Consider the following 12,019-nt stretch of genomic DNA (forward strand, 5'->3'; position numbering starts at 1 on the left):
CGCAGATCAGCAAGATGGCATGATTCTTAGCTCAGCAGTGAGGAGAATCGGTTGGGAGCCCTGGGTTCTGGCCTCACTGCCAACACTATTCATGCGTTTTAGACAATATTCTAATGCACAGTGTTACAGCTTCAGAAAAAGATGGGGGAAGTGCCTCTGGCCTGTGGCTCAGGAAGATTTCAAATTCAGAAGACTGGATGTCTTCATGACAAGTATGAACGTATGCCAATCCAGTATTTAATTGCAGAACTGTGTAAGAAATATATAGTTTGTAAGCTCAGATATATGTTCAGAACTAACAGCTGTGTTAACTCTGCATCAGTCTCACTCCTGACAAAAAGGAATATTCACACATTTCAGACCTCTTTTTCTTAATTGGCTTCACAGTGGAACATGATCACAAGAAAACTGTAAATTTTGAAGGTGTGAAAGACCATTAATCTCCAAACAAAAAAAGTCCTGTGAGAAGAGACTTATAGAGAGAAATGGCCATGATGGCTTATAGGCCTAAGGACGAGCTGTACGGAAAGCAATAAGGAAGGTTTCACATATTTCTTCCTACTGTAAATCAGGCACCTTGGGAAGGAGTACTGAAAAGCAGATGTTCCCTCAGGCTTATCCACAGTTTGCCTTTTATCTTCAGCCTACAACACAGAGATAAGATCTTTATCAGCAGTGCAAATACCCAGCAAATGTATTGATCTAATTAGATCTATTAGATCTAATAACTGTATGTGATTGAGCGGTTCTACAAATCTTGCATATTTTCTGAGAAACTTTGGGTAAATGGAGACACATGGCAGCAGAGGGTCATCAGCATTGACAAACATCTAAAATTTTAACCAGTGGCAGTTGGAGTTGTGGAAGATTTCTCCCCTGACAAATCAAGATCAAGGTTAAAGAAGATTTCTCTAAAACCCAGAGGGGGTCATGTCACCAACAAGAATAAAATTCAGTATGCAGAAACAGGAATTGGCACCCTATATCACATCTCTTGAGCTGCATGGACAAAACAGGTGGAAGGTAAAGTTGCCGTCTGCTTACATTTTAAATGGTAATACCCTGAAAAGGCCACTAAAGCTACCTGACTTACTGTTGTAGCTTTTACAACAGCCAAAGCAAAGTCAAATGTCACAATTTTGAAATGCAAAGTTCTTCATGGAATTGGAGTGAAGCGTCCTGACTAATCATTTAACTTTTAATGAGGTCAGCTGCAGGTGCAGATCAATTCAGGTTCAGCCACTGTTCTATTTTCAGCGAAGCTATAAATACATGTTATCTCTCACTCCTCTCCTCAAAAGAATACAACAATTATTACTTGCTTTATTAAGCCAAAGTCATGAGGAGTCTGAACTTGTAGCCCTTCTTCATGAAGAAAGTCCCTAGTTACTCAAGTCATTCTCTTACATTTGACAGGACTGTCCATTAAGAACTTATTGTCTGTATACTGGCTACAAGATAAAGCACAAAATAAGAACCTAACTTCTGACTGACCTCTTGCATGCAAGAATGAGTATGAATTAAATCAAAATATCATCAGATTTGAAGCCTAAGAAATATTTCATGTCTTTTGCGTGCTCTCCTCCCAAAGATGATGGCATTTCATCTTTAAAATTTAATAACGTTAAAACGTCACATACTAAGACAATTTCTGAAAGGCCAAATAACCAAACAACTGTGTTCAAATGCCACAACACTCAGCAATACAAATCAAAAGGACAAATGCAAAAATTTCTGTGACTGTCAAAAGACCTGATATTAGGAGCAGGTAGAATTTAAAGTAGTGTGATTGTTCATTAAAGAATTCCAGACGCATTAAGCAAGACAGAAAGAAAACAGTAGCAAGCAAAACTTCACAGCCAAGTGGTCTGGGTGCTTCCTTAAGGGAAGAGACTCCTGAATTCCTGTTCCTCTGCACAGAGTTATTTATATGATCTATCCAATGTAAAAATAAAGAAAGAATCCCTTAAATACAGGCATCTTCCTCTGCTGAAAAATAATGCACCAATTGCATAAACCTTATCAGATATCTGAGCATATTAGTACATTTGTAGAATTGTGTAAAACAAAAGCTTTAAAAAATTTTGTAATATTTTAAGATCTCTTCATATGCCTCAGTATTTTTTCTTAGTGTTTCAGCTCATTCTTCTGAAATTATCTCCCCCTCCACATAACTAATTCATCTGATGATAATCAAAAAAAAGAAATTTAATTCAGTTGCATACTGCTGTGGCAGAGATTCAATATATACTCCAAAATGATGGTGAAGGGGGTGGTAAGAGTATCCAGATGACTGATAGATCGTACTTGTATTACCTTCACTGTGATCTTCTGATATTCAGTCATAACTTTTCTCTCAGAGGCTTTGTCTGCAGAGGGAAAGCTACAAAATTTTGACATGTATTAGATCTCTAAAAAGACCACTTACAAAACATGCAGGATGAGAATTTCAGTACCACCATGGGAATTCAGATATTCGGTTCCCAGCAATTTAAAAGGGCCCTACCACTAAAATGTCTTGGGCAGTTTAGAAAATTTCAGCCAGACCTTCATTCACATAATAAAAGTTATAGTTAATTTTGAGTAATGACGATAGTCATACATTTGATCCAAATCCATTATCTGGCTGCATGGTTACATGGTTGCAAAATAATTGTTCAGAGTTGGGAATGGAGATACAGCAGGAAAGCATGTGACCCACAGCCAGAAGATGAACAGTTGTAATATGGAGCATAAGTTATCGAACTTCCAGTCTTACGAAATTCAGAACAGATGGAATAAAATAACCAAATGTATAGTAAAGGAGAAGACTACTTTTCCAGACTTTGTTTTAATGTAAAGGAGAATAAAATAAGTTAAAATAGAGGTTTTGAATGTCTACTTAGTCCAACATGGAGGACTCCTGAAGAAAAAGTTAACTTACATATTTTACACAAACTCCACTGCCCAAGAAAAAAAATAATCCACATCATTAAAAAATAGTTGACGCTTTCAAGAATAAAAACCAAGATCATGAAAAGCTAGCATCAAAGTACTTACACTGAATAATACAGAAAATCTTGATCCAATAGTCCCCAATCAGATTCAGTTATCAACAGTTCATTATGTTTTATAAAAATATTCTATTTAAAGATCTTATCTTTGCTTATTTAAAGATATGGTACAACTATCTAGTTAATGGGAATGGCTATTCCCCAATAACAGTCTCGAGAGCAGCTACAACTGGTCTAGGATTAAGGTGTCCTGCTTTGTGCAAGGACAAAAATAGAGTTTGACATGCAGGCAGCAAGGACACAAAAGATATCTCTTTATGAAGCAGCATCAGGAAAAACAAAACTAAACTAAAATTGTTTAATTTACTAAGAAGTTCAATGCAAGAGAAGGATATAAATTTTGTATAAAAGACGTCACACAGCATACCTCTTAAGGCATTTAAATTAATAAAAAGGCAATGAAGAGATACATTCAAGAGTAAAAAAAATTAGGATCTTTGCATGAGGTATTAATTAATGAATTGGAGAGTATAAGTCTATAGGGGCAACACGAGCAAGACTTATATGCTAACAGTGGTAACTCTTTAGAAGACAAAGCCCAACCACAAACCAGGGAGAGCAGAGAAAAGAAAAGAGAGAAAGAATGACTCTCCCTGGTGCCTGTGGGATCCCACAGTTTGGATTTAGTGGCACTTTGTGTCCAACTTAACTTGTATAGATGAAACTAGCTGACCAGATAGAAGACAACAAAATATGCCAACAAAAAAAAAGAAAAAGGAAGATTACATTCTGCTCTAGTTTTTTCTAAGGTATATTCTGGAATAATTTCAGAATAATTTTTCTGGCTTTATGCATATGCAAATGAGAGCAAAATTTGTTGCTTTTATGAAGATTCTGTTATGGCAACAGCAAAATTCCACAATTTCAAAATAAAGTTTTAATCTCTGTACCTGATTACATCAGTCTGTGTTTCAGCATCCACCTGCTGCTTATTGCGATTTTTCCTTTTCCTTCGAGCAGGAGTGTAATACCTGTACTGTGACAGGAAGGATTTAGCATCTGATATTAAGGTGCGTGGAGTAAATGGTTTTTGGCTATCAGTAAAGAAGTCAGAGTGCCTGTCTAGAAGATCCCTGCTGTATACTTTGGAGGTAGTTTCTTGACGCCTCTGGGAATGACTGGTGCTGACAAAACTATTCGTGGAGCAACTGCATGAAACTCCAGAGGGTTTTCTTGGTGGACTTGAGGTACTGACACTTGAGTTTGAGGCATTAGATGTATTCTGAGAACCTTTTCTGGCATATTTTACAGGACTGGAGCGAACCAAGCCATGCTCGTCAGGAGGTGACAGTGCTCTAGGCAAGTACTGTGCCCGCTGAGCGCAGGGGAAGAGACGGTCATTGTCTTCTGCTTCTAAGGAACCCTAGAAAAAATTAAAACAAATTTGATTGTTCTGCAAGTTTCCCACTTTGCTCAACTTGGTGCTCACAGCTATTACTGTTATCAACTTGGAGGTATTTTCTATGAAAAGATTTTCCATGTTTGTAATGTCAAACTGGTTTCAGAGCAGCTCCAGTGCTAACAGATTCTAACATTCAGTCATTGGAAATAAGAGGGTAATAGGAAAATGGTTTGCTTCACTACCAAAACATGGGTGCTTTGTTATAAAATATTGGGGTGCTTTGTTATAAAATATTGATGGCTGTATCAAATGAGGAGTGTCAATCATTTTTGTCCAAAGGCTCTATAGACTTTTTAAAGTCAAGGAACTAATAATCAATGCATTGAGGCATATTATCTCATCTGGGTATGCTCTCTGGGTACCGTCCATACAAGTAAGGTAAAAGACATTATCCACAATTATCCTGCTGAGTAGTTCATACTGTGAAGATTCTTTTTTAAGTGTGGAGTTGGTGCCTCCCTCTCCAAATCTTATAGCATATGACACACCAGCTGTCCTTGTAAGATGCATATTCTGTAAGAAGCACTGCTCTCTGATGCAGCTTAAACCAATATGAACACTACTGCAATGTGGTTTAGGACACCAAATAAGAAACTGTAACTAGCTGCTCATTGTCAGCATGACCCTCTTCATCTTCTAGGTGGGAGATGCGTATCTTTGAAACAGCTGTATAAACAGAGGACCATACATGGAAAACTGGAATTCTGCTCCACAAGGAATCTCCTAATTGCTATGATAACATAAATAATCCTAATGCAGTCCAGCAGAGCCAGTCACGTTTCTATCTCATTCTCCTTTGGGTTTCTTCACCTAGCAGGTACTTAAGCAGCTCTACAACTTCCCCTCTAACACTACCAAAAGCCAACAGGGCAAGTACTTAGCTTGCTGCAGTTAAACAGGGCAGAAACAACCTGCTGACTTTACAAGCAGACTATATGGGATTTCAGGCCATGATGGAGAAAAGGTATTACTGCACCTGCTTCTAAACTATGCAACAGATTAGAGTTCAAAAATGTACTTCCATTCTTACAAGAAAACTCATATTCAATTACAGTATTACTTCCAAGGAAACAGTTAAAAGTCCACTAGTTAGACAACAAACCAACAGAGACAAGCTAGTAGTAGGTAGTAGTATTACTGCAGTAAAGTATAGGCAGTGTATGGTTCAGACTAAAATTGTAGTTAACCAGCCCACTCTTCACCAAAAAGAAGTAAAATCTCAGTCTATTTTATATGCAGGTTTAAGTCCAGGTGTCAAATTTAAGAATGCCTAATTGCAGCTTTCTGTAACAACGTGCAATGTATTTGGCATAGGATACTGGGAATTAACACTATTCCAGCAAATCTCACCAACGTGGATGACAAAATCAAAACAAAATGAGAAACCTTACAGCAAAAGCTGACCTATGCATATTTTTTTGAAGTCTTGAGTAAGCTAAAATTTAGTGAAATGAAGCACTGCAACTAGTCTTGAGAGTGGTTTATAAGGAGAAAGCCAAGTTTACCAGTGAGCGGTGATGACCAAGACCACAGTTCTCCCCTATGGAAGGCCATGAGGAGTTTTCCAACAAGTTCAGCTTTAGTAGGGCTGAGTCTAGTAAGAAATGTTGCATTAATACCAGAGATAAATAACGGTTGGTAGCCTAAAACTAAAACTTAAAAACTAATTCTATCATTAAGAAAGGTTAAAGAATAACTACTTTGGAAAGACCATGCTGTTTTTCTGCCTTCTTTAAAAAATCTTAATGATTAAAAATTCAGCATTATTCCTGAATTGTATTGTGACACTGTGGCAAAGACAACTAAGATATAGAAACACAGTTAACTCTAACGTACATTTGAAGCTCCTCTTCTTCTTTTTTTTTTTTTTTTGGTAAAATGAGAAAGAGTAGTTCAATAGAAAGAAATTTTGTATCTGTTCTAAGAGAATTTTACAAAATTTGCAAATTCAAGGCATAAATATTTGGACAGTGAATGTGTGCTGGTAAATGTGCTTACAATGTGCCTGTGAATATTTTGGAAACATCTTAACGTGATAACTGTTGTATATTCTTTTCCTACATCCCTTGAAATGAAGTGGTCTTAGAATACCACCAGCCACTGACAATTCTGTTCATCAGCGAGAGGAGTGTATGACATTTTATGACTTCCAAGGACAGTCATACTGCAGAGTTAGAAAATGAAACCAGAAGCCTAATAATAAGCAAAATTTTGTATAAACTAATATATTTTATCCTTATATATAACTATTTAATGCAATACGAGTTCTATTACATACAACTATACGATGGAGAAGAGATGGCTCATACTGTGTGTACTCAAACTGCTTAGCAGTATAACTCCAAGAGACAGCGTTTGCACCTAGGTCCTGGAAGAGTGAGGGAGAGAAGCTGTGAGGATAGAGTTATTCTGGAAAATTTCATTGCACACTATGCAATCAGTATAATGCAAGACAAAATAACAGCTAAACTAAAATAACAACTGACAAAACCCAGTTCAGAACCAAGAGCCCAAATCAGTTCTGTCCATTTTTAACTAACTAGTGAGGCTTTTAAAAATAATGATTTTATTGTTTCTTAAACCCAGGCAGTGCATACAGCTTCACAGCAACCACTTCACTAAATGATGTAAGACTTAAATGAATGCATACAAGTAGAAGGGTATATCTTCTCTCTAACAAGAAAATCCAATCTCTAAAGCCAATTAAGGACCAGATTTTTTTTAAAAACCCTAAAGTTTAGGTTCAGATAATACAGAAATTAACTTCTTGACATACTTCCACTATCTGAACAAAGAACAGGAAGATAAGGTGAGATTTTTACAGCACATATGACATGCACAAAGCTTTGAAGTGATCAAAAAGGGAGAAAAATAAACGCATTTACATAGCAAATTGTGTTGCATTCATCTCTGCATTATGCTGCTATCAAACAATTGAAAGCTATTAAGTAGTAGCGTTACACTACTGAAGTCATTGAAGGATGAGCTCCCTTACAAAAAGCCACTTAAACATATGCTGGGATGTGCATTTCTTTATGACATACTACATTAACTGTCAATTGTAAAAATTCAACAGCAGCCTACCCTGGTCTTACAGTTAATCCATGTGAAAATTATTTTATGAGAGGCAATCATACAAGAATTGATTCAATGGTTTTCCTGTTGCTCTTTATTGCCTGAATGCAAGAGAAAACCTGGAGAAAATCCTCAAGAACTCTTCATTGTTTGAAAACAATCACATAATTAAGATGTGGATTAAAGGACAGACGTGTGATTTTCCCCACCAGTGAGGTGTGACAAGGGACTGACTACTTGCAAAAGGAGCAAAAGAAAAGTACTTGTGGGAAATTTCAAAGATAATTCATAGTGGTTATGAGGCTTTTAAAGTCTCCTGTTGCAGGGAGGGGAAAAAAGAAAAAAAAGAAACTTGGAAATTCTTGTATACTTCTTGAAAATTCATGATACTCAGTAACCTAGTATTGGTCAACATACAGAAGCATATAGAAGCCACATAACTATATATTAGACCTAGAAAAGACCTAACTTTACCTAAATACACTTTTTTTCATATATATATATATATATAGTGCATATAAACTGTATGTTTACATATGTACGTAGTATACCCAGTAAACATACGTAGATTTTCTACTCCTTTATTCAGTTTTTAAAAAGGGTGTTTTCAAAAGCTTAAAGCAATGACTTATGCTATATATGATGCATTTTCTCATAACTCTGCTACTTTTATTGCTTGAATCTACACTACTTCATTTTTTCCCTTTCAGAACTGCTTGATATTTTAAAAGAAAACTAAAGATGATCAATAAACATTTTGTGCCACGATGTAAATAAGAGAAATATGAAGAGAAATATTTAAAAATTCAGTTAGTTTGCCATGAAAATTAAATCACAGAACACACTGCTGCCGCCCATATTTCCTTCATCTTCCCACACAACAATTTTCTCCCAAATCATTAAGACCTATCTATGCTATAATGATACCCAAAAATGTGCACATGTGCTGACGCCTAATGCAAAGAGCTAATTTTTTTTAGCTAGCTGAGCTGAAATAAGCTGTTCTTGATGTTGTCTCATGTGAGCCAACTTCATTTTACTACTACAGCATAATTAAGTGCTGAACTGATAACTTGCAGTAACAATGCCAGACAAATGCCTGTGTTAGTAAGCAGTATAACAAGGCTTATCAGTGTAATTATTTGCATATAAAATAGTTGCAATGGTAGCTCTGCACTATGGAAAGCAGATAAGACTGGAAAGTTTCAGAATTCACCTATATAGATGTTTTGAAAAGCAAATTCCGTACCCCTTAGTTTGTATTATAAACAGCTCAGTTTTTGTAGTACATATTTTTTCTCAATTATTAAAATAGTTCATGGAGCTGCAATATAAATCAGACTTTAGAAGCATTTGTTACTGTATGATGACTGGTGCCACACAATATCCAAAATAAAAAAAAAAAGATTTTTCATATTGTTATGGACTATGACACAGTTGTTCTGTTCCTTGGATCAAAAACAAAAGAGAGAGGGAAAATATGGCAGTACTCTGATTTTAAACTTTCCTTACTCTTGAAGAAGCTTAGGGCAATTCTTTTCTTCTCCCCCACTATGTTGTAAGACCAATTAGCTAACGTAATAGCTAGACATTAACTGCAAACTACAGCTGTATTAGTGTACATTTTGAGATGCACTTCAAGTACTGAGAAAGAAGAAGGTGTTTTGAAACCATCATCCTGGGGTAACACCTTATTGCCTGAACCGGTGGGCAGTACAGCTGTTGGGTACACAAAGAAACAGCATCAGGAACAAGGAACTATGCTGGTGACTTCAAAAAGATTTTACAGAGAATCAGCTAATGCTGTTTGCCTGCAACTAAGGTTTCAGAAAATTATCTGTACTCCTCTTTTTGTATAGGTAACCTAACTGTAAGCAAGCATAATCATTTTCTTTTCTAATCTCTATCTACAAAAACAGCAGATGTTCAGCTGGAAAAAAATGAAAGATAAAAGCATGCCTATCAATACAAGGAAGATGCCTATAAATATGCAGTAACACAGACTGAAGGACTTTTAGCGCTGTTCTTCAGATACAATTAAACAGATTTTAATTCCATGGAAGTACCATAGCTTTAGATATTAGGACTAGAAAAGCTGATAAGTGATACAATTTGAAGTCAATAATCTTGACATCTCTCTTACCTTCCAACTTACATTCCATTCTATTGATTCAATCAACTCTACTGTGTTTTGAAAGATACAAATTTACTCAATGATATAATTAAGTAATAATAACCCCATAAAATGGTTTCAGAAATTACACATTTATGCCTAAATTTTATTAGTCACAAAATTGTGATAACTGGAATATTACTTGCAGCGAGCTTCTGTAGAAGGGGAAGTTCAGTCAAAACAGATCAAAGCATGAGGTTGTCAAATGAGGGGCAAGAGAAATAACATAGAGTAAGAATCCAGATTCATCTCTACATTGTATTTATTTTCTAGAAGTTTAGTTTCTCAGCTCAAAAGTCCCTGAGATATCAGCTGCCTTGTAAAAATCAAGCTCACAAATGAGAGCTTGCTAAATACATTTTCACAGAAAAGGTCCAAATACGCCTCTTACTGAGGCCACTGAAGTTACACCAAGATGAATTCAGTACTCAAAATTAATCTTTTGTGTATGAACAGGTCTTCAAATAGAATAGTACATCTACCGTCATATAATGAAATCATAGAGACACTTAGACTAAACACATAGACAGCTATGCTGTTGAAAGACAGAAGCTGCAATTTTGTAATACATGAACTTCTGATTCTTTTGGCTTGAGTCGACCAGCACTCTTTACAGTTGCTGCTCTCATAGCCCTTCCATTTTAAGAAGTGAAAAAGGCAAAAGAGAAAATTCACACAAACTTGTGAACAAGCAAGACCTGTATGATTATAATCGGGTTTGCATACTGGCATCAATAATAACCATGTTGCTCATTCAAAACTATATTCTGTTACATTCTTTCTTTTTTGTGATATTCAACGGTATAATTTGATACATTCCTACTTTCATCAAGCAGTCTGATGGCCTGATGTTAATAAGAAGGAATGTTATTGAATCTGTATATGGAAATGTATTAATTCAGACACCTAGTATGAAGAGGTGATTGTCATTACGAAGCTAGGAAGGAAATCTGTACTGAACAATCCTGATGAATACGTAGGTTTTTATTCTTTGATGCTTAGAAGGCACTTCTGCTTTCTTTAGTTGTTTACATATTTCATTCTGATAGAACTAATTCAAGCATACTTCATCTTCAAAATATTAATATCATAACAGTATAATAAATGTTTATACACAAAGGGTTTGAGTAGGTAATTCACACAGCCATGTATGCATACTGCATATAAAGTTTACAATGGAGACTGAAAAAAAGTTATTGGTATTTCCTAATCTATACTTCACATGCACAAGCAGATTGTCAAGACTTTCGTTCTGTGACCATGTTATACAACTCAGCAAAACCCGCATTGGACATTAATCAATCTTTCCTGAAAAGTGAAGATAGCTGAAAATGGAAAACTTAGTCAAGTGATTCTCCTCTTTAAGTGGTTACCAATTAGGTGTGCATTTTTATAGTTTTTGTGGAATTATTTCTGGTTCCTACCACAAAAAAAAAAAAAAAAAAAAAAAAAAAAAAAAAGTGGGCAATCAGGCTGACTTCTGACTATATCTTAGCTTAAGAAATCATAAAGTCTCAAGAAACAGCCTGAAAGGGATCTTGAAACATCAAGCAGTTCTCTGCACTCCAAAGGCAAAGACAATTGTACTTATAATGGTTAAAAGAGAAAATTTACTTTTCAGAGGAGGAGCCTCCCTTCGGCTGACTTCTGGCATTAATTTTTTTTTAAATTTCTTTAGTAGTCAGCAATGCCTATTAATAGGATTATCTGAACACGCAATGTGAAATACACAGACTTGTTCAAATTGGAGACTTCACTCATAGCCAACTCAATCCAGGTTTTTTTGCTTCAGAGGTAAATTATATTGAGCTTCATGCAATTTGACTCATTGAATCACTGAGCTGAATGTTTAAAAACCCAAATCATCTTTGTACAAAAAAATAAAAATTATGAATCTATGGATTTTATGTGACTAGAGCTCTGTGTTCCTGGCAGCTGTATTTCCCCCTTGGGAAGACTACCTGCTAGTGGCATTCTATGCACAAATTACACAGTATTTCCCAGACTCTGCTTTCTATGTTGTGAGAAAACCACTTCAAGTAATTCATTAAAGAAGTAGCAGCATATACACTGCATCTGGTGCATAGATAAATGTCTGGACACCTGCAGACATGTTGTTTATTCATCCTCCAGCTTTTCAGTCTAAATAAGGCACTAAATATTGTTTTTAAAAATATATATTCACAAACACACGCAGACACAATGTGAGCAACCCTTTAAGCATCAGTATCTGTAGTTTATCACTCTTGATTAACTTTCACACAAGGTGTCAACCATCATTATTATGTTACACGGAAAGAGAAGGAGAGTAGAAGT

At 35.7% G+C, this 12,019-nt stretch overlaps 1 protein-coding gene across 7 annotated transcripts in view; it reads right to left on the bottom strand.

Moving 5' to 3' along the window:
* SPATA7 (spermatogenesis associated 7) overlaps positions 1-12,019 on the bottom strand; it is a 47,192-nt gene that overhangs the window by 7,312 nt on the left and 27,861 nt on the right. For 6 of the 7 annotated variants that reach the window (XM_064512217.1, XM_064512216.1, XM_064512214.1 and 3 more), the window contains 3 exons: positions 3,944-4,416; positions 2,317-2,383; positions 577-644 (listed from right to left, as the gene is read on the bottom strand). In XM_064512217.1, the coding sequence (XP_064368287.1) occupies positions 577-644; positions 2,317-2,383; positions 3,944-4,416 (608 nt within the window). Of the gene's footprint in view, positions 1-576; positions 645-2,316; positions 2,384-3,943; positions 4,417-5,960; positions 6,824-12,019 lie in introns of all 7 variants that reach the window. The other variant, XM_026112238.2, reaches the window with a different exon arrangement.

Source organism: Dromaius novaehollandiae, chromosome 5, assembly GCF_036370855.1.
Source record: "Dromaius novaehollandiae isolate bDroNov1 chromosome 5, bDroNov1.hap1, whole genome shotgun sequence".
Classification (NCBI taxonomy): Eukaryota; Metazoa; Chordata; class Aves; order Casuariiformes; family Dromaiidae; genus Dromaius; species Dromaius novaehollandiae.